General features: G+C 47.7%; 1 protein-coding gene across 12 annotated transcripts in view; it reads left to right on the plus strand.

Moving 5' to 3' along the window:
• Positions 1-22,487, plus strand: part of DNMT3B (DNA methyltransferase 3 beta) — a 791,643-nt gene that overhangs the window by 421,414 nt on the left and 347,742 nt on the right. For all 12 annotated transcript variants that reach the window (XM_078651794.1, XM_078651798.1, XM_078651793.1 and 9 more), the window contains one exon: positions 764-914. In XM_078651794.1, the coding sequence (XP_078507920.1) occupies positions 770-914 (145 nt within the window). In that variant the 5' untranslated portion in view covers positions 764-769. The remainder of the gene's footprint in view (positions 1-763; positions 915-22,487) is intronic.

The following is a 22,487-nucleotide window of genomic DNA, read 5'->3' on the forward strand; positions in this document are numbered from 1 at the left end:
AAACAGTGCCATGTGAACAGCCAGGCCATGGCCCCTCCAGATGGGAACACGAGCAAGGCTTAAGTCACAAAAAATAGAGAGAGAAAAAAGAGACTGGCCGACTCGACTGTCAGTATCAATACTTGACCAAACATGCCCTTACTGAAAGTATTAAAGACCGATTGTAAGTATGTTTGCAGAAGGTCTGTGGGTCAATAGTAGGAAGCGACAAACTTCAATGTGGACTGTACAGATGAAGACACAAGAATTTAATATTAATAACAGAATGATGTTATAGTAATGAGATTGATGTTGATTATTTACATTTTATTTTATTTTTTATTGTTTGATATGAATTGAATACATAGACATGAACATTCCAAGAAATTGTGGTTGAAAATTATGTAAAAGCATTGAAAAAGTGCGGTTCCAGCTGTTTGTATGATGTTAAATACATACAGCAGGGCACACAGGTCTTTCAGGTTAATTTTGACTTGAATACCTCTACATTCACATAATAGGGAGAAAGGTAGTTTCCTGACCCTGTGTTGCGCGGATACATTTGATAACACTGTCAAACTTAGGTTGAGAAGAAATATAAGGTGTGCGCCACCCTCAATATATTTATTCAATAGTAGGCACTCCATATATGTAGAATGACTGTCCTAATTTAAGGGAAAGCCTTGCCTCTGTTCTATCAGAAGGCGAATGCAGCCCACTCATTAACACTTTTCCCCACAATATCTGCATCGCTCATGCTGACATTGTCTTTTTGTTCTTGCAGGTTGACATGAAGGGAGGTGGGACTGCAGACAAGGAGGTGACTAAAGGCAGCAAAGAACTTAGCTTCAGCAATGGTGACTGCACCCCTCCTTTGTCCGACGCCCACGAGTGCTCCCCTCCTCTCACGGGTAACAGGAGGTACCCACGTACAGGTCAGTGTGTCCAGTGGGTGCCTTTCTTGCATGCTTTTTCTCTATGGAGTCTCACTTGCTTGTTTCTCTGTTCTTCCACCTTGACTCTGACTTAATGTTTATTTTTGTTTGCTCAATTCCCTATGCTTTACATTTTCATCTGTTATTTGCTCCATCTCCTATTCAAGTTCTGCTGCTGCCTTTTTCATGTCCTCAGAATCTCGCACGCCCTCTCACTTGTAAGTCCTATTTCTCTACCCTCCATACCCAAGTCCCCATCCCTTCTAGCTGTATTGGAAGGGGATATTCGAGATTCTCTCCCCTGGGCTTTCTTGCTGCTTTCTTTGCTCCCTGCCACCATATTCTTGCTCTCATCTATCGCAGTTTTTATATCTGTACGTGTGGGGGACACCCTACCTTCCAGTGCGAGGTCTGCTTACCACCCATAATTGTGGTCCTTAGCATTCATGTTTTTTGGAACATGTATGAAGGATGCCTGTAATGTGTCTTTTTGTATCAGAACTGTTGACTGCTGCATTTCATTGGACTCAAAATGTGCGTACTGCTTGACTTGTCAACACCCTTGTGCTTTGCTGCCAATATCTATCTCTGGCATTGCATCGTGCCTTAGACTTACCTGTTCCTCGTCCACAAAACTAGTGTATCTAGTGGGTAGGAGTGGCAAGCAGCCCATATCCTTTGTGTAACCCAGGTTTCCACATTACAGTGATACTCATTCCTTCCTAGTTTCTTTTGTGGTGGTAGTTTTTCTATTTTTGTGTACATTTCTTTATTTAAATTTTGATTTTACATGAAAAACAACCATAATGAAATACAAAGTACTGCCACAAATGTCTCCACTCCAACATACATATTATACTAAGTTGAGACAAAAAAGAAGTTTGGAAAGAAAGAAACAAATCCAATAAGGAACAAAAGAGCCATCTCGCTTAACAACTACAGTTTAAGCAGTGCCTAAGGTAACCTATCCCCACACATAACAAAACAATAAACCAAGCCACCAACCTCAAACATTTCATCCCAGAATTAGATCATAGATGAAAGCACTCCAATCGCTATCACAGTTGAGTGGATGAAAGAAGTATACCACACACAAGAGGAAGATAATTACAATTCACATAAGCTTAAAAATGGACCCCACTCTCCGCAAATACCTGGATTTGATCTTGAACCGTATAAATCCGGCGCTCATGCGTAACTAACCGGTAAAGTTCAGCTAGCCATGCTTGATGCGTGTTCACCTGAGCTGTACGCCAATGCCTTAAGATGCAGCTCTTAGCCACTATGAGGGCTGTCGACATCCATCTTCTAAACGGAAACATCCACACGGGGATGAATGTCTCCACCTGAGTCAACTAAACTGGTCTCAAAGTGATCACCAGGACTGGAAGCGTGTTCATCTTCTGGATAACCTCTGATAGGAGAATTGCATAGGCTTTTCAAAACTGCTACCTCGCTGGTGAGTTGAAGCATGTCACTTTTGCCAACAGAGCAATAAAAGTACTAGACTCAACATTGGGGAAGCCTGTGCAACAGCTTGGAGAAACAACAACATGAACCTGGAGTGGAACTTCTGCTTGAATATCATTTCCCTTTTTCCTCCGGACCTGGCCTAAGTCTGGAAAGTATGCAGAAACTCCTTGCGGCTTGCCTTGCAGAGAGGAGGAACTCTCTTCTTGGGAGAGGAGCTAGACTCCACCTGTCAAGGGGAGTGCTTTAATAAAGGAAGACCTGTGCAAATCCAGCTGACAGAATGTACCTGTGCAGGGACATCTTGACAGATTAAGACTACCCTAGAGTCCTCAGGGTTCTCTGGTTTCCTGCCCAGCAGAAGCACATTGACATCTGGGTTAAGGAGCTGCTCTATCTTCTTTATGAATCAAGCAAAGTTTCCCTACTCTGGTGCCAACCTGCCTCGTACCTATAAGGTACGTGTACTTATCTCCTTCGACACCCATTGGAAACACCCAGCAAGAGGTCCCGTCCCATCGGATGGCAGAGGTCGCCCTAATTACGGAACCATGGGAACCATTCCTCCTGCTGTTATGGTTCACGAGATATCACTGGTTGAAGCTGCTTTGCTGAAGATCTCTTTCATGAACAATTACAGTTAGCTCCTCTTCTCTCCAGTGCATTTTTAGTGTGTGCCTGCCGCATGTGGGTGCTGTCAAAAATCTTGGCGGCATCTTGTGGGCATTGATCATCTGGCCAGTCATTGTCCACAGTAGCGAGTTCATTTAATGACTGGTCTCAAAACTTCTGCCCATATCCTTTTCTGGGGCACTGGCTCACCCAAAGGGTTGCTTGACATTCTCCCTGTTAGCAATAGATCCATAAAACAAGCATAAACCTGTGGATTTACTGGACCACCATTTTTTTCGTAGTCTTGGAAAGTGGCAGCCAAGGCAGGTGATTCATCTTGTTTCCTTTCTGCCACCGCAGCGATTCAACACTCCCATGTTCTATTCTGTCAGCAATTACCTACACAGAAAATAATTTGAAAATACATTGTTTTTTGGGTAATATGGGCTAAGGTATTACCACTACTACTGTCTAGGTCTATTTTGTTAGCTTGTGCGATTAAAGATTAAAACAGCATTGGGCTTGTGAGTGCTTGAGCGATTGGTACTGTTGTTGTCGGTCATCCTCAAAAGCATGACCGGTGTGGGTCAGTCCGGTAACTGTGGGTGATACAAAGGTCTCTACAGCAGGCACTTGTGGTCACTGTGCTTTCTTAACCACAGTGGTCCGATAATAAGCGGTGAGGTGAGCATAACACAGAGTCAAAAGGTACACTGCTTCACAAGTGCATTTACGAATTGGTTTTAAGAATTGAACCCATGGGGGGGCGTGGCCAGGCTCCAAAGAAGATGGGCGCTTAACTCGGGAGCTCTGCCGGAGCCGAGCCCTAACCCCTACTAATCCGACCATAAACCGCCTATTCCACATTCCTCTCTCTGCCCCAGCCTGGCGCTTCATACCGGTGTCGGAGGCTTCAACCCCGGGGCTCCTACTCGCCCGCAACGTTGTTGGAGCACCTCGGACTGCTGGGTCCTGACGGCCGCCGGGTGACTTGGCGCCACACCTCCGTCCCAGGAGTCTACCCGAGGCCCCGGCTTGGCGGCCTGCGCGGCGTACAGAAAGCGTGCGCCGGAGTCTACGTTGGGGCCCGTGCTGGACAGCTGAACCGAGAGGGAGTGCCGACGGGGACGCACGGCCCCTGAGGGGCCCCAACCACAGCGGAGGGAATAACGACGGCGCCGGGGACCTTCAGATTAGTAAGTGCATGGACCGGCCTACTGTCTGTCGGGGGCCTGCGGCGGCCGTAAGCTGTGCCGATCCTGACCTGGGTGCCCGGCAGCTCCGCCCAACACAGAGCAGCGGAGCGGGTCAGCGACGGCGTCCACCGGGCTGGAGGGGGTCTCGTGCACAGCACCTGAGCCGCTGGGGGTGCCTCTGGCCGCATAAAGGAGAAGGGAAGATCACACGGAACCCTCAACAAAGACTCTGTCGAGCCTCGTGTGCCATACTATTGCCTGGTCCTGGGGCCCATTATATCGGACAGAGGTGAGTGTGGAAGCGCCACGGGAACCCGGCCTGGGTGCGCAGTTGGATTGAGGGAGTGAGGCCAAGGGTACGAATGGGATCCGAGAGGCCACCACGCGGGAAGGCGAAGCACCTTGCGGGGGGTATATGGACTGTTATGTGGAGTAATCTGGAGCACGCACCGTGCATGGGAGCAGGCGGGTGAGCCCAAAGACTTGCTGAAGAGGTCTGCACCTATTGACGCCGACTGAGCGATTGATGGGTAGGGGAGCTAAGAGCTACAGCCACCGGCCGGAGTGAAAGAACCCCTGGAACGGGTCCGGTGTCCAACCGCTGTCGCCTGGGAGGCTCTTCGGTGGGCTAGAGAGCGACACTTGAAAGTTGCGGGCTGGGTGAGTGGGCCGTCACCATGAGACCGAAAAATACTGTTGCCGAACAAACTAACAAGCTGGACAAACACGCAGTCCAGATGGGGACCCCCTCAGACTGGCGGTGCATCGGGAGATCAAACTGCATCTAAGAAACCGTCCCTGGCTTCAATTATGACGGCGATACAGACACTGGGCACTAACCTTGAGACGAAAATTGACAAAATCTCCATTGAAGTCAACCTCCTCCGTACAGACCTCAGGGAAACATCGGAGAAGGCTAAGGCAAATGAATCTGACATAAGGGAGCTCCAGGCCTCCTCGAAGAAACTCGAGCAGCGAGTAAACAAATTGGTGCATCAGCACCGCCAGGTGGCCCTGAAGCTGGAGGATCAAGAAGGGAGAGCCCGCAGAAACAACATTCGCGTGGTAGGCGTACCGGAGGATTCAAAGGGGCCTAGTGTGGAACTTTTTCTGGAAGACCTGATCCTCACCCACCTGAAACCTAAGCGCCTATCCAATATCTTCACCATTGAACGTGCTCACCATGCGCCAATCCCTAAGCCCAAGCCTGGAGCGCCACCCAGGACAATCATAGCGAAAATCGTGAACTACAGGGATAGGGACACTATCCTCCAGACTGCCCGGCAGTCAGGTGACCTGCAATACGAAAACGCCACAATCCGATTCTTCCCAGACTTCACGCTCCAGGTGCAATGCGAAAGGCGCTCATTTACTGGAGTGAAGGCGGCGGTGCGAGACAGAGGACTCAAATATATGTAGTTCTTTCCCGCCAAGCTCAAGGTCATTGCAGGGGGCAAATCTTTGTTCTTTACTGCACCATCGGACGTTTAGGACTGGCTCGACAGGGAGTCGTCACGAGCTCCTGACCGGATGGAGGGGGATGTCTGGAGAGACAATCAGGCTGCCTCGCCGAGATCTAAGGACGAAAGATCGGATGTGGACAGAACAAGTCAGCGCTCCTGGCGGTCGAGGTCTGTAAGCCCAAAATGAGGGACACTTCGAGATGCGGCTGGACCCTAGAGGAGGTGGAACTGACGGCATGGGCCCCTACGAACTGTAACGTATTGTGTGCTCCTGTGCAAGAATATGGGACCCACCTTTCCTTGTGGGTCCTTTGTATGGGGGGGATGTTATTTAATCATATAAGTACTTGTGGCCTTACATAGAGTTAGGCTGAGATTGTTATAGACCTCCCCCCCCTTTACAAACATGTGGTCCCTGCTGACCTTGGAGGGGCCGGAGCAGTAACTGGCAAGTGAAGGGCCCAAACATATGTGACTGTGATCCAATCCTTGAGGAATGTATGCATCTATAGCATTTGTTATGTTATGGGGGGTGGGCACGTGCAGCGGTTGGAGCTGGAGCCGATGCACTTTCCCCCTTAAGCAGGTTCTTCGGGAGGGGGAGGTTTCCTCACTCCTGGGTTGGGTTGGGCGAAAGGCGCTCTGCTAATTGGGGATGTGGGTAGTTCAAAGCCTATGGAGCAGGGAAGCAGGGAGGGGGTGTAGGGGGGGACACCAGTTTCAGGGAGAAGGATTGGGGGGACGTAATTGTGGGATGGGGGTGGGGGGGGGAAGTTTGGTAAGGTCACACCGAGGTCATGCAAATGTTCTAGAAAATTGTTTTGGGAAGCGCAGGAACAGATTTACAGTCATTTGTGTGGATGGCTATGAAGTGGGATAAAAGTCTAAAGGTGATTAGCTGGAACGTCAGTGAGATGAGGACAAACTTAAAAGAAGTATTGTGCTACAGTTTGTTAAGTGACACCTCCCTGATGTAGTTTTATTACAGGAGACCAACCTGATGGGAAACACGTGCTACGCACTAAACAGATGGAGGTACACTCTAACGGCGCACGCTGGTTTTACATCCGGGTCCTGGGGGGGTTGGGATACTTCTGCGACGAAATTTTCCAGTTGTCATTGATCATACAGACGTGGACACTGTGGGGCACATTGCTGCTATGTCAGGGAAATGGGAAGGACGCAGGCTCAACTTGGTAACAACTTACATTCCACCGGGCCTCCAGACGCAATCATATCACGATCTGGGAAGGTTACTGCTTTCCCTCCCAAAGGGGCAGCTCCTAATGGGTGGGGACTTCAATGCCGTGGTCGCAGGCGACTTGGACAGACACCCAGCCAGGGATATTGGAGCGGGGCAGATGTGGCTCCCCAACCTCATGGAGACATTTGGACTCATTGACCTCTGGTGCTTCAGACATCCGACACAAAGACAGTACACTTTCTTCTCTGGCCCACACCACACTTTTTCACGCCTAGACTATATTCTGGCACCAATGCACCAAGATGCTATGATCCTTGAAGTTGCCCATCTGACACGAGGTATCTCGGACCATTCTCCTCTGTGGGCCCACGTGACAATTGGAGACCGGAGGGAGGGTTGTGTTGCGCCGATCAACGGCTGGTACATCCGGGTGAGGACACTAAAAAGAAACTCTCTCATTCAATTGACAGATACTTCGGGAGAATGTTGGGACTGTAGAATCATCAGTAGTCTTGTGGGAGGCTTTTAAGATGGTGCTGAGGGGTAGGGCCTCTCGGCGATTGCTGGCTGCCGTAAAGAACGGGAAGTACAGATAATCGCCATAGAAATTTATCTTCTGGCACTTGAGGGCGTAGCACAGAGTGGTGGGGACCCAGACATGCTCCATCAGATTCAAATAAAAGCTGTGGAATACAAGGCCCTGGCCACTGACACCGCAAAGACCTTGGCGAGAGACAGGGAGGGCAGACTATATGACCAGGGAGACAAGGCGGGCAAATTAATAGCATGGCTGGACAGGAAGCAGCAGGCTCAGAAAGTTGTGGCCGAGCTCAAGGTGGACTCTGGTGCCGTCATTACGGACCACGCAAGATTGTCAGGGAGTTCGCGACACACTTTAGAAGGGTATTCACTAGGAGATCGGAGCGATCGGAAGAGGATTCTTTGGCCTTACTGATCGACATTACTTTGCCCACCCTCTCTGACGTGGAACAAGAGGTTCTGGTGGCGCCCCTCACCACTGACGAACTGGTCAAAGCCATCCATGACCTTCGACCTGGGAAGGCTCTCGGACACAACGATCTTCCGATTGAGCTTTACAAGCTCAAGCCTGACAGCATTGGCATACACCTGAAACATATGTTCGAGGACAGTAGAGAGCAGGGCATACTGCTGAAGGACCAGCGAATAGCCATGATCGTGGCTCTCTCAAAGGAGGGGAAAGCTAGAGAGTTGACTACCTCTTATAGGCCAATATAACTTCTAAATGCCGAGCCGAAAATCCTGGCTAAAGTGCTGGCCGACAGGCTTAAACCGGTCCTAAATACATTGGTACACCTGGACCAGTCTGGCTTTGTGCCCCACCGTAACACGGCACTGAACCTGCGCCGTCTCCATGGAGTATTGGGATGCTGCCACTTGCTGCCGTGGTCGTGTTATTGGATGCAGCAATGGCGTTTGACACGTTAGAGTGGCCTTACATAATGGCTGTTCTCCGAAAGCTGGGATTTGGTCCGAACTTTATCGGCTGGGTGTGCCTCCTTTATACCGAACCTTTAGCCCAGGTGGTGGTCAATAACAAAATCTCGGAGGTTTTCACACTAGAAAGAGGGACACGACAGGGGTGCCCTCTCTCACCTCTACTTTTCGCTCTCTCCCTAGAACTGCTTGCCGCCTGGATTAGACAGACTCCCTCCCTGAAAGGGCTCCGATGGGAGGACAGGATCTCACTCTATGCGGACGACATCCTCCTATACCTTACAAAACCCCATGAGTCCATTCCAGCGGCATTAGATATTTTTAATAGTTTCGGAGAGTACTCAGTCTATAGCATTAACTGGGGAAAGTCACTCTTTTATGTTCTTTATGGCGCCCCCTCTGATCCCGTGCGGCTGCCCGATTCAGATAGCCACAGATGGCTTCACATACCTTGGGATCTTCATCTCCAAGGAGCGGGCCACCAGGTACGAGCGAAATCTCTTGCAGCCCTTACAGAGGCTCAAGCAGGACACTGCCACCTGTAAGAAGCTCCCGCTGTTCCTGCTGGGCCGGGCAGCTCTATTTAAAATGATGGCGCTGCCACGGTTTCTCTACGCCCTCCAAAACTACCCGGACTTAGTCCCGCAAAGGTACATTGCTGCAATCGAGGCCACCCAGAGAGACCTCCTCTAGACCGGAATGCCCCGGATCTCCTTACAAAAACTCAACGCTTGGGTGGTTTGATGGGGGGATAGCGCTCCTGGACTTCCGGAAATACTACTGGGCGGCACATCTCTCGGCCATTAACCAGGGCACACACTGTGCTGTGAATGACCAGGGGTACGGGATGGATAAATGGCTCCTCCCGGGCGGGAACTTTGAGGCTGCCCTTTACTCCAGACCGGGTAGGTACCTTCTCACGGGGCCTCCAAAGCACTCTGTACAGTTATGGCACATAGTTCAAAAGAAACTGGGTTGGGCTGACAAACTTACACTAGCAACTCCACTTTGGGCCTCCGAAAAACTGGGAACACTCAGCCGCACTAAAGGATTCCGCAACTGGGACCTGATAGGAATATCTCGGCTCAAAGATCTGTGGGGCCCGGACAGGATAATACCATTTGATACTCTCCAACACACCTACAACCTAGCCCAGACAGAACACTTCCGCTACATGCAGGTCAGGCACGCACTTCAAGCCAATATCCCCCCTGGGACCCAACTCCCGGAGTCCTCCCCACTCGAGGACAGACTGCTTGATGGCCACCTCCAGGAGAGGGCTATCCCTCTCACATATAAAAAACTCATTAATCACACCCCGGACCCGCTACTAGCTCTTAAGTGGAAATGGGAGGCAGATGGACTCGAAATCGATGAGGAAGAATGGCGAGAGGCGCTTGCATCCCCCAGGGAAATAGCAATCACGGCAAAACTAAGACGGATCCAGTTGAAGATCCTGCACCAAGTTTATATCTCAGGCACAAGGCTGGTCCAGATGGGCCGCACCGAAGACGGACTCTGTCGCAGGGGGTGTGCGGAGGTTGGTACCTTCCTACACATAATATGGGAGTGCCAAGTGATACAGGTCTATTGGACACGAGTACTCAGGTGCAAGCGTGAGGTGTGGGGGGTGGAATTATGCCCAGAGGCTAAGAGATGCCTTCTTAATATCTGGGAGCCCTCCGACCTACCATCGACAGCCAAATTATGGGTAACGCTAGGGCTCGCTATTGCAAAGAGAAACATAGCGAGATTGTGGGGGGCAGTCACGCCACCAACACTCAGTTCCTGGAAGAAGGATATGGATTGGTGTATGGTCCAGGAGAAGACAGTATATGTGGCCCGGGGATGTCCCCGAAAGTGGGTTGCGGTGTGGTCTAACTGGAACGATTATCGTGGCAACATATGTGAACCCCCAAACATTACCCCCATTGACGAGCTAACTGAACTGTGATTTCCGTTGTATTTGATGTAATCCTGAGATTGACTGTAATAGTAGAGATCTGTAAAACCTGTGATTTTCCTGCAGACGCTATGTAACAAATGTATTCCTTGTATGTGATGACCACTTTACCTAGTTCTTTTTGCAAATAAAAAATGTAATAAAAAAAAAAAGAATTGAACCCTTAAATATTCCCTTCCGGCTTGGATAACTTAGAAAGCCAGTTTTTCATGTTATTTGGTATTTGTTTAGCGCACAAGCTGCCATTGCACCCTCCAAACGTGCAGCAATGGTCGCCCCCATCTTAAAGAACATCTTGACCGGTAATCGCAGTAAAGAAGTGGTGTCGAATGTGTAAAATCTGCCCCAAAGGCAGCAATGCTGTGCACCCAGAGAGCGAATGGGAAGAGCTCTACCACTTCTGGCCTTGTTCGGACATCAGACAATGCACAATAAGAACTTGAAATCTTGTTGGTTATAAATAGAGCAGCGTCCCTCCATATCCCCCCTCCCTATCTTCCAGGACAATGCAGTAAATAGAGTCCCACGTGGATTCTGCGTTAATAGGGCACTGAATCACATGGTGTCAATCCGCTGCCATTGTTGTGATGTTTTTGTGTTTAATCCCAGATGCAATGCATATGTGCTTTTCTATAATGCAAATGAGAGCGTCCGTGTGTGATGTCACAAGCGCTATTTTCTATAACATCGTAACCCCAGTGGTCTGCAATCAAGTGACTAGGAGGTGAGCAATGAGATAGTTGCTTCATCACCTCCAAGTAAGCAATTATAAAGGTGTGGTGGGGTAGAAGGAACTAAGTGGAGACCAGGTCGAGGTAGGTAGGGCTTTATTTTTTTAATCACACACTTGTGGCGACTCGTCAGTCTTTCAGCTGCAAACGTGGCCGGATCCGTGGTGCTGTCAGGGTCTAGGGCAGAGGTCTTCAAACTTTTGGATGCCAAGACCACCCTGTCAACATTTTCAAGCGTAAGGACCCCCTCCTGACAAACATTTCTAAACCTCTAGGTTATGAGGAAGGTGAGGACCAAATTATGCGACAGGCTTGACTAAATTGTGTGAGTAGAAAATGTAAATAATGTTCTGTGATGCTGCGTATTTTGGGGTAGCATTGCTTTATTATTGAGAATTTTTTTAAACACAGTAATACTGAGGAATGATTTCACCCCATCAGTACCAGTTTATAACCAAAATACAGCAATTAACATCAGAAAGAAGTTTAGTCAACCTCTGTGAAGGGCCTCCCAATCTGCGCTGCCACATTAGAAGCTCACCTGGCCATGGCCGGGAGCAGCATTGTGATCACTGTGAGTACATTATGATCACTGTGAGTGCAGGGTGAGTGGGTGAATGTTGTGAGTGCATGGTGATCAGTGTGAGTGCATTGTGATCAGTGCGAGTGCATTGTGATCAGTGTGAGTGCATTATGATCACTGTGAGTGCAGGGTGAGCGGGTGAATGGTTTGAGTGCATGGTGATCAGTGTGAGTGCATTATGATCACTGTGAGTGCAGGGTGAGCGGGTGAATGGTGTGAGTGCATGGTGATCAGTGTGAGTGCATTGTGATTACGGTAAGTGTAGGGTGAGCGGGTGAATGGTGTGAGTGCATGATGATCAGTGTGAGTGCAGGGTGAGCGGGTGAATGATGTGAGTGCATTGTGATCAGTGTGAGTGCATTGTGATCATGGTAGGTGCAGGGTGAGTGGGTGAATGTTGTGAGTGCATGGTGATCAGTGTGAGTGCACTGTGATCAGTGTGAGTGCATTGTGAGCACTATGAGTGCAGGGTGAGCGGGTGAATGGTGTGAGTGCATTGTGATCACTGTGATTGCAGGGTGAGTGGGTGAATGTTGTGAGTGCATGGTGATCAGTGTGAGTGCACTGTGATCAGTGTGAGTGCATTGTGATCACTGAGTGCAGGGTGAGCGGGTGAATGGTGTGAGTGCATGGTGATTGGTGTGAGTGCATGGTGATTGGTGTGAGTGCATGGTGATTGATGTGAGTGCAGGGTGAGTGGGTGAATGATGTGAGTGCATTGTGATCACTGTGATTGCAGGGTGAGTGGGTGAATGTTGTGAGTGCATGGTGATCAGTGTGAGTGCATTGTGATCACTGAGTGCAGGGTGAGCGGGTGAATGGTGTGAGTGCATGGTGATTGGTGTGAGTGCATGGTGATTGGTGTGAGTGCATGGTGATTGGTGTGAGTGCATGGTGATTGGTGTGAGTGCATGGTGATCAGTGTGAGTGCATTGTGATCACTGTGAGTACATTATGATCACTGTGAGTGCAGGGTGAGTGGGTGAATGTTGTGAGTGCATGGTGATCAGTGTGAGTGCATTGTGATCAGTGTGAGTGCATTGTGATCAGTGTGAGTGCATTATGATCACTGTGAGTGCAGGGTGAGCGGGTGAATGGTTTGAGTGCATGGTGATCAGTGTGAGTGCATTATGATCACTGTGAGTGAAGGGTGAGCGGGTGAATGGTGTGAGTGCATGGTGATCAGTGTGAGTGCATTGTGATTACGGTAAGTGTAGGGTGAGCGGGTGAATGGTGTGAGTGCATGGTGATCAGTGTGAGTGCAGGGTGAGCGGGTGAATGATGTGAGTGCATTGTGATCAGTGTGAGTGCAGGGTGAGCGGGTGAATGATGTGAGTGCATTGTGATCAGTGTGAGTGCATTGTGATCACGGTAGGTGCAGGGTGAGTGGGTGAATGTTGTGAGTGCATGGTGATCAGTGTGAGTGCACTGTGATCAGTGTGAGTGCATTGTGATCACTATGAGTGCAGGGTGAGCGGGTGAATGGTGTGAGTGCATGGTGATTGGTGTGAGTGCAGGGTGAGCGGGTGAATGATGTGAGTGCATTGTGATCACTGTGATTGCAGGGTGAGTGGGTGAATGTTGTGAGTGCATGGTGATCAGTGTGAGTGCACTGTGATCAGTGTGAGTGCATTGTGATCACTGAGTGCAGGGTGAGCGGGTGAATGGTGTGAGTGCATGGTGATTGGTGTGAGTGCATGGTGATTGGTGTGAGTGCATGGTGATTGGTGTGAGTGCATGGTGATCGGTGTGAGTGCATGGTGATCGGTATGAGTGCATGGTGATCGGTGTGAGTGCATGGTGATCGGTGTGAGTGCATGGTGATCAGTGTGAGTGCATGGTGATCAGTGTGAGTGCATGGTGATCAGTGTGAGTGCATGGTGATCAGTGTGAGTGCATGGTGATCAGAGTGAGTGCATGGTGATCAGTGTGAGTGCATGGTGATCAGTGTGAGTGCAGGGTGAGCGGGTGAATAGTGTGAGTGCAGGGTGAGCGGGTGAATAGTGTGAGTGCATTGTGATCAGTGTGAGTGCATTGTGATCAGTGTGAGTGCATGGTGATCAGTGTGAGTGCATGGTGATCGCTATGAGTGCATGGTGATCAGTGTGAGTGCATTGTGATCGCTGGGAGTGCAGGGTGAACGTGAAAGTGAAGGCGAGAATGAGAAGTGAGTAGTCTGAAAGCAGGGTGCATTCCCAGAAACTTGAAGCGTAGGGTTTCAGATATAAGTTAAACTATTGCTATAATGGCATTAATCAGGGTTCGAGGGTGGAGGAAATAAATAATGTGATGATCCTGCAACAAACTTCCAGTCTAATGATTAGGGTTACCAGCTCATTATTTTGATGGCCCAGAAATAAGCAGTCACCTACAGCTGTATTTTTTGCACTTATCTGTGAATACTTAGAACAGCAAATATAAATAGGAAGCACTTTTAATTACTCTCCTCCGTCCTCTTTTTCCGCACCTCTCGATCCTTCTCATCCCCTCCCTGCTCTCCCCCAACAAGATTCCTTTCCGAAAATAAGCCCCCCTGCTAAAAACAATGCCTCATGGAGTGATTTTAGTCCAGTTTCAGAATCTACAATCATTAATATCATTGCCCAAACGAAAACCTTCCTCCCACTCCAAAGATCCTCTTCCCGCCCTTTTGGTTAAAGAACTTAAATTTATCATTGCCCCTACATGGACCAAAATCATCAACTCCTCTCTTTCCACTGGCTGTGTCCCCACCTCCCCTTCAGCTTGGTCATATCTCACCCATTCTCAAAAACACCACTGCTGACCCCAATGACCTTAACAACCTTCGCCCTATCTCTAACCTTCCATTCCTCTCTAAAGCCCTCGAAAAATGTGTCCTATTGCAATTAGAGAAACATATCGCCTCCTTAAACCTCCTTGATGTTTTCCAATCCGGCTTTAGAAAGGAATGCAGTACAGAAACTGCTATGCTAAATATCACTGACTACATTCATCGCTCCCTAGACAAAGGGGAATCCTCAATACTAATCCTCCTCGACCTCTCAGCTGCATTTGATACCGTCCACCACCCCACCCTTCTCTACACTCGCAAAGACCGGTTCGGATTAGATGGCAACGTATTCAAATGGTTCTCCTCATTCCTTCAAAACTGATCACAGCAAATCAAGCTCAGCCACTTTCTCTCTAAACCTCAACCTGTATCACTCGGCGTCCCTCAAGGATCCATCCTCTCCCCAACCCTATTCAATCTGTTCATGGAACCACTCACCCTCTTCCTCAAACAAGCTAATATCAATTACCACCTCTATGCCGATGACACCCAATTATACTACAAGATCAAATCCCACAAAGACATTCTCCACCTCAATGAAACCCTGACCAGAATTCAAACCTGGGTCCATGGGAACCATCTCAAACTGAACCCGAAAAAAACTGAAATCATCCTTTTCTCCCCCCAAAACAACTCCCTTCCCATTCAACTCTGGATAAATGACATCAAAGCTCTTAACTGCACACTCTCCACCTCTAATTCTGTCAAATCCCTAGGCATCAGTATCGACCAGAATCTAAATCTTATCCCCCACATTACAAAATGCGTCCAAAAGTGCGCTTTTCACCCTTCTCCACCTCAAGAAACTTAAACCATTTATTCCAGCAGACGATTTCAAACTTGTTGTTCAATCGCTTGTCCTTTCCAGGATTGACTATGGCAACGCCACTTTGGCTGGCACCCCTAAAAGCCATCTTGCACCGATTAAATCTGTCCTCAATCTAGCTGCGAGACTCATCTCTGATTGTAAAAAATTTGATCACATCTCCCCCGTCCTCAAAAATCTCAATTGGCTCCCAATAGAAGGAAGATCCACCTACAAGATTGCCTGCTTCACTCACAAAGCTCTTCACCAAAACACCCCTTCTTACCTTACAACAAAACTACACAAAGTTGGTTGCTCCAGGTCCCTGAGGAGCACAAACTCCCTTGTCTTGATCCCACCCAGACTCAAATGTCAAAAGACCCAATCCTGTGCGTTCTCTGGTAACGCTCCTACAATTTGGTACTCTCTCCCTAAGGATCTTCGCTGCAACCCCTCTTACCCTCTCTTTAAAAAGGAACTCAAAGTACTTCTTCTAAACAAGTATTGGGGTAGCTAATGTTAATGACTCTGAACATGTTCACTCCTTTCTCTTCCCTTGTCCACTCCTCTTCCCACCCCCTCTCAACCCCTTCATTTTCTCACTCCCCCTCTCTTCACCCCCTCTCTCTCCTAACTTTTAATTGTCATTTTCCACTTAATTTTATCTCTCTGTTTTCTTTGCCCCCTTACCCCTGGGGGTCGCGCCCCACAGTTTGAAGACCCCTGGTCTAGGGTCTGCCGTGCTGCCTGGTCTTCTCTTCGTGTCACTCCTCAACAGTCTCGCCGATGTAGGGGGAATGAGGAAGCAGAAGAGAAAAGAGGCCGTCAGGGGGTTGTCCTCCAAAAAACAACAAATACAGGGGCCGGGTGTGAGGAAGCACCATTTTCACTCGTGATACACGCCACAGCAAATTCGTAAGCTAAACAAAACGAGTGGTGATGGCGAGGGAGTGAGAAGTGCAAGGAAAAGTGAATTTGGGGAGTAACTGCGTGCGGTCTCAATAAAAGAAGAGTCCGTCTTAGGTCTACCGGCGTCACCGCCTCCCAACCCAGTCTGAGAGTTGTCCCGTACCTGTAGAAGCCACGCTCCTCCAGGAACGTGGCTCGGGGATAAGCCAGAACGTTGGCCTCCTGGCACTGGTCCTGGTGAACTCGACCCGCCGTCTTCCCCGTACTCCATGCTATCTCCGGGGCACTTCTGATTCCAACTCGCTACCGCTGCTGCTACTCTGTCCTCCTCCTTCGCGTTGATGACGACACACACCTCTCTGTGTATTTCCTGCCTTTTATCCAATGGAAACACGCTGTCTTCTAAAGGGGGCGGGGCCTCGTCAAATAGAAGGCCCAGTTAAAGGCACCGGGCTCCTTTTCTTCGTCTTGTGTGTGTACCAGAGGTGCCGATTCCCAAGTCCAATCATCCTGTTGGGGATTATAGAGAGGGTGATGGGGGTATAACAGACCACCAGTCCGAGTTATGTTCTTGTGACGATGTCAGCCGACCCGCCTGGTCGCAGAAGGCCTACATACAGCTTCAGCAGTGTTGCCGGCCTCAGGCTTTTTATGAAAAATAAAAAAGCACACACACCTATATACAGATGGACTTTTGGTCAGCCGTCTTCATCCAGTGGCCAGTTCAGGTGTCATACACGTTTTTCTTCTGCCCAATGTACCGGTCATGCTTTTGAGAATAGGGCAATGGCCCAGCTCACTTCAGCAATTGGCACCTGAAAAAACTCGACTTCACTGCCTGGCTGGTAGGCCAATCTTAGCTTTTATTAAATTTTTTTAAATGCATTTTTGCAGACATATTCACACCACTTTTTGTTGGCACCAATTTAGTTTTTATTGCATTTTACATATACATTTTTTATTGCAAATGCTTGTAAACAAATAATTAATGTTTATTATATATGCTTGCAAAAAAGTAAAATCAAAAAAACACAAGTTTGCCAAGATCATACACTTGGGCTTTGCAAAAGCTTGTTTACTCTGTGTTTGACAGTGCAGTTATCTAGCCAGAACTATTGTTTCCAATATACATACGGTGATCTTTAGGCCTGACCATTTTAACCATGAACATTTGTATAAGTCTGATCTGTTTTTCAAGAAAAGTTACAACAGAGGCGGTAGGCTTCCCTTATTTTCTGAAAAGCATATGTTAAAGCCAATAGGCCTTTAAGCATGAATTGTTTTGACTCTATGTGAAAGCCTGGTAAGAGGTGTTTTTGTTACAGTGATTCTCACAAATTACTATAAAAGGTAAGCTGATTGTCACCCCCTCTGAAAAATTCTGGGAGTAGAAGATTTGCTCTTTGATAATTCTTGTTGGGAGTGACGGTTCCAGTGGACGCTAAATGGCTTCTCCTGATGATTCGAGGAGATTCCGAAAGGCCCAGACACATAGGAATATGGTCGGCCCTTGCAGCAGGGATTGCCAAACGAAACCTTGCCAGAGGGTGGGGTGCGCCTCTACCGCCATCGCTGGGAGAGTGGGAAAAAAACCTTGACTGGTGCCAGGGAGCTGAAGAAACAGTGTATAAAAGCAGGGGGTGTTGTAAAAAAATGGGAGTAAATATGGGCACCATGGCAACGATATAAAGCGACGTTGGGGGAAGAGTGAGATATATCAGTGACACCTAAGTGGAGTTGGGGAGGTGACTGCTCGAGCAGCATGTTGGTTGGGAATTTGCCCTCCTGTAGACTTTTGCATTTGACGCCGCTGGCGGATTACTGCCTTGTCTCTCTCTCTCTTGCATATCATTACTGCGATGTTAAAACCCTACCATGTACGAACATCAGTGATTCATGTACACTATGGTCTCTTGAGCAAAGTTAATAAAAAGATTTAAAAAAAGAAAAATATATAATTCTTGTTATCTGCTCTTTGGAGGAACTGTATATTGTTTCAACAGCTACAATTTTGTAAGTTATTTTTTGGGGAAGTAAAAGCAAATAATATTTCTTACAAAACCTGAAAAGCAACGTCACAGATGTAATTCACACTCAACACATAGGCAGATCTAGAACACATTTTAATTTAAAGGACAGGTATCTTCTAACTGTATTGTCCTATCCGAAGTCCCTGCCACACCATGAATTCTACACTACATACCTTTCAGCACTAGAAGGAGTGGAAACATGAACTTCAGAAAACAGACCATTAAAACCAGAGGCCAGCTGTGCCTTCTGGGGCAGGTGGCTGTGGCTTTCGAGGCTCAGAGTTAAAAAATTAGGCTAAATTCAACTTTTTAAAAGAACTTTATTTTGCAATTTTGTAAAAAAACAAAGGTACCGCACAGTGATTGCAATTAACAAATAAGAGGTAAGCGATACATTTCATCCCCCATTACATGCAGAAATACGTGATTTCCAGGTAGATGCAGTCATATATACAATACAGGAGGTCGGGTTTTACAGTGTACCGACAAGGGGAGTGCACTAGGTGCTTCCGCTACTCAGAGCAAATCTTAGTGTTGTGACTGTGGGCATAGGGAGGGGATGGCCTTGCTGAGATTGGGAGCTGGGTGTGTCTTCAAGCGTAAGAAGATAATCTTGCAATGGCTGCCATATGCCGCAAAGTCGAGTTGTGAGTGGTTGTAGACTGGCGTACAATTCGCTATTAGTGTTACAGTGTATTAAGCTGTTGATACATGCTTTTTGTGTAGGAGGGTGCCTGCTGCCCCATTGTATGTCAATTTCCCGTTGAGCGAGCATTAGAGAGACAGCAATGAAATGGCTGAGGACTTGGGGATAATATATATATATATATATATATATATATATCTCCCAGGAGCGCTAGCAGTGGTGAGGGTGTGAGTGTAATTTGAGTCATGCTCGACAATTCATCAAATGTGGCCAATCAGTACCAGGCAATCTTGTCATAGGTCCATGTCATGTGGGCAAAGTCCGCTGATGATGAGTGACATTTTGGGCATGCGTGAGAGCGAGAGGTATCCTCAGATGTACTTTAGCCGGTGTGGGTGACCAAGATCCCGCTCCCAGGCTGCACAGACTTTAGCGTCTCTGGTTAGGAGCAGAGCCAGGCTCGACTTATAAAGTTTAGATATTAAATGATCCCCACCCATATCTGTAATAAGTAGTGTCAGAGTGGAAAAATCATCCAGTTCCAGGGGATAGCTGAGAATCTGAGCCCTAAGTACCACATGCATCCGCCCCAACACAAAAACTGGTCCATCAGGAAAGCCGCCTGGAAACGAGTATTCTCCATAACCGAGAATACATGTCCATCCTGGTGGAGGTCACCTATGGTGGTCAAAGAATATTTAGTAAGTGTTTGGCGAACCTGGGCCTTTTGTAAGATAGGCAGCAGGGATTGGCGGCCAGGGGGAGGGCCGATGAGTATAGTAAATGGCCACCTGTCATCTGGATCAAGTGCTTTCAGGCCCACCTAGTTGTGGACACCATCTGGATGTCTTGGGGATCTGGTGGCAGTTCCACCTGCAGCAATGCAGCCAGCGGTACTAGGTCAGCGAGATCAGCTTCCGGCTTAGTGTATGGTATCCGAGCATCTGGGTGGAATCAGTACACGCAAAACAACTCTATTTTGTACATATTTAAATTTTTTAATTCTGTATGCTTGATGGTTGTCTTCTTAGAAAGTGTATGCACATTTTATTAGGTCTGAGTTGGTTATGATAACAAGCCAATGATGAAATCTATATAGGAGACCTGTGGTGGGTCATGTCATGATGAATAACACTGAATTAGAACAAACTAATGTCATGACCTATCTGGGGATTGTTCTAGAGAGACAAATGAGTTGGAAACCCCAGATCGATACCCTATCTCTCAAGTTTGCCCAGCTCTCAGGGTGCCTGGTCAAAGAACAGAGATCGTCGCAGACGAAAAGGATAGGTCCAGGTATGAAAATCTATAACTCCAGGATAGGTTCAGCGATCTTGTACGGAGCGGACCATTGGCGTTTTGCGGACCTTTCCCCCTTGGTCAGAGTTCAAAATACATTTCTATGGAACCTAACCGGCCTTCCCTGTTCTAGTCCCATGAAGCCGCTTTTAATGGACTTGGGCAGTCATTCTATAGATGATATTGCTCGTTTCAAGCCAGTGGCCCTATGGAGGATGATCTGGACCACCACCGAATTGGCTCTTTTCGCAAAATCAATCTTGGATGTTAGATCTATAATGGGCTCGGGTAATATCTCCTGGTTCAAACAAGTTAAACTCCTCTTAGCGACCATGGACTTGGGCAATCTATGGACTGAGCCCGTTAACGGCTGCTTCCCTTAAAAAAAAAAAATTTAAAAGTTTATATTGGTCGGCTGTTCGCCAAATACCAGCCACATCTTTGCTTGGCCCCTCGAAGATACATCTCAATTGTTGTCTTGAAGAATTGGCTGGAGCCCTTAAAATCCTTACATATATCTTTATGATCTCCCCCTGGCACATCAAGTCTGGCCTCGCCAGACCTAGCTCCAATCTTAGCCTTAATTTCCTCGCTGACCCCGGAATGAGGAGCACTGATTTATATACTTTGGCTTGGGCTGAGTTGAGGAGGGCGTCCTGTGACCCAGGGACGGCCAGGTGGCCATAGCTAATGGCTGGCAGCAATTTCGCTTTTAAGACTGTCAATATTGTCTGCTCTGGCGATCCGTCTCTATCCAGCAGTGCACCAGAAACAATACACTGTCCACAGAGACTCCAGTAGATGTGGAACATTGTATCTTGGAGCAGCCTATTGCTTCACACATTTAGAACTTCTGCTGCTAGTGCGCAAGGAATCAGTACCAGAGAAAAGCTGAGACTCCTTTGTGTAGTCAGGCCATCTGATTATGGTTTGCCCTGGGTATACATAGGTTGGAGGCTCGTGTTTTTTTGTTCCGTCTGCTTCCCACAACCATTAATTGTACTGCACTTGGCTCACCAACTGTACTAGTGGTGGAAGCTGTTTAAAAAACTAACTTGGGCAATGGGGGGATGGTGGCGCCCTCTCAACCAGTCACTAATGGGCAACAGGAAAGATCTTTTGTGTTTCAACCACAGCTGGGTCTTCCTCAAAACATCTTACTTGACCCAGTAATGCTCTACCACTACATTATTTTGTAAACAAGCAACAACAATGCTAATAGGTCTAGATTATACCTGAAAGTGCCTCTGCGTTCACTGGTGAGTTTAAGCACTCAATAAGTTATCATACATGCACTGTCATTAATAAAAAAAAAAAAATGGTTTACATTTTTTTTATTGAAGTTCACAGGTCGATACAAACACATATTGTTCAAGGCTTCGTGGGTAGCAACATACAAAAGAAAGAGCAATGGTACGACCATGAATAACAGTGTTGTGGATAGCTTCCTATGCATGATATTGCCCCTTCCTCCTGCCCTCTAAAATTAGTAGAAAAAGGTAAAGAGAACAAATCTGACATTGTGTCGGAATCGCCCAGCACTCGTTCCAGTTTGCACTCTGTCATTCATTGCTGCACTTGTGCATTCATTCATTATCCAGTATTAGGGGTGTCTTTCATAGATTCACATGCCTGAATCATTCCCCGTCGTCGAGACGGGAGCCTCCGGTACATAGAAAAGTAATGTCCTATAGACATACATAGAGAAAAATAGGACTAAGGGCCTCACCTTAGTAGCCTATCCTTGTCCTTATGTAAAAAGGACCAAACTATTAGAGCCAGCCAATCAGCTATCACCTCCCTCTAGAACCTTCCTGACAGGAGCCTCAGTCTCTCAGATTTTCTACCGCACGTTGGGCTAGGGAGTCTCCAACCTGAGCTCTCCTCAGGATCTCTTCAAAACCTACTTATTCACTTGTGACAAGGAATTCTTTCTCAAAATCTTGAACAGGGATACTTCAGACTCTTCTCTTGCAGTAAGTGATTTGTTTCCTCACAATTATAAGGAATGTCTGGATCCCAGAAGAAAGCCCTTTTCAGGGCCTGCTCTTCATGTGGGAAGAAAAGGCTCCATGTGGAGGACAAGCATGACCTATGCTTATATTGCCTTTATCCTGACCACGTCCCTAAAGACTGCAAGATATGTCGCTCTTTCCCTAACAAGACCTTGAGGGATAGAGAAGGTCGACTTCTAATTTGGCTGGACAGGCTTAAACAAAGGGATAATGTGGAGTCCTCAGAGGGAAGCTTCTCCATGACCTCAGACGTCTCCCACAAGAGGCCTAGGGGGGAGTCCCCTGGCCCCTCAGACACTCCTCCTATGAAGGTACAAAAGAAATCTTCAGAGGCAAGGTCGACGACATCTTCAGTGTCT

Source organism: Lissotriton helveticus, chromosome 7, assembly GCF_964261635.1.
Source record: "Lissotriton helveticus chromosome 7, aLisHel1.1, whole genome shotgun sequence".
Taxonomy (NCBI): Eukaryota; Metazoa; Chordata; class Amphibia; order Caudata; family Salamandridae; genus Lissotriton; species Lissotriton helveticus.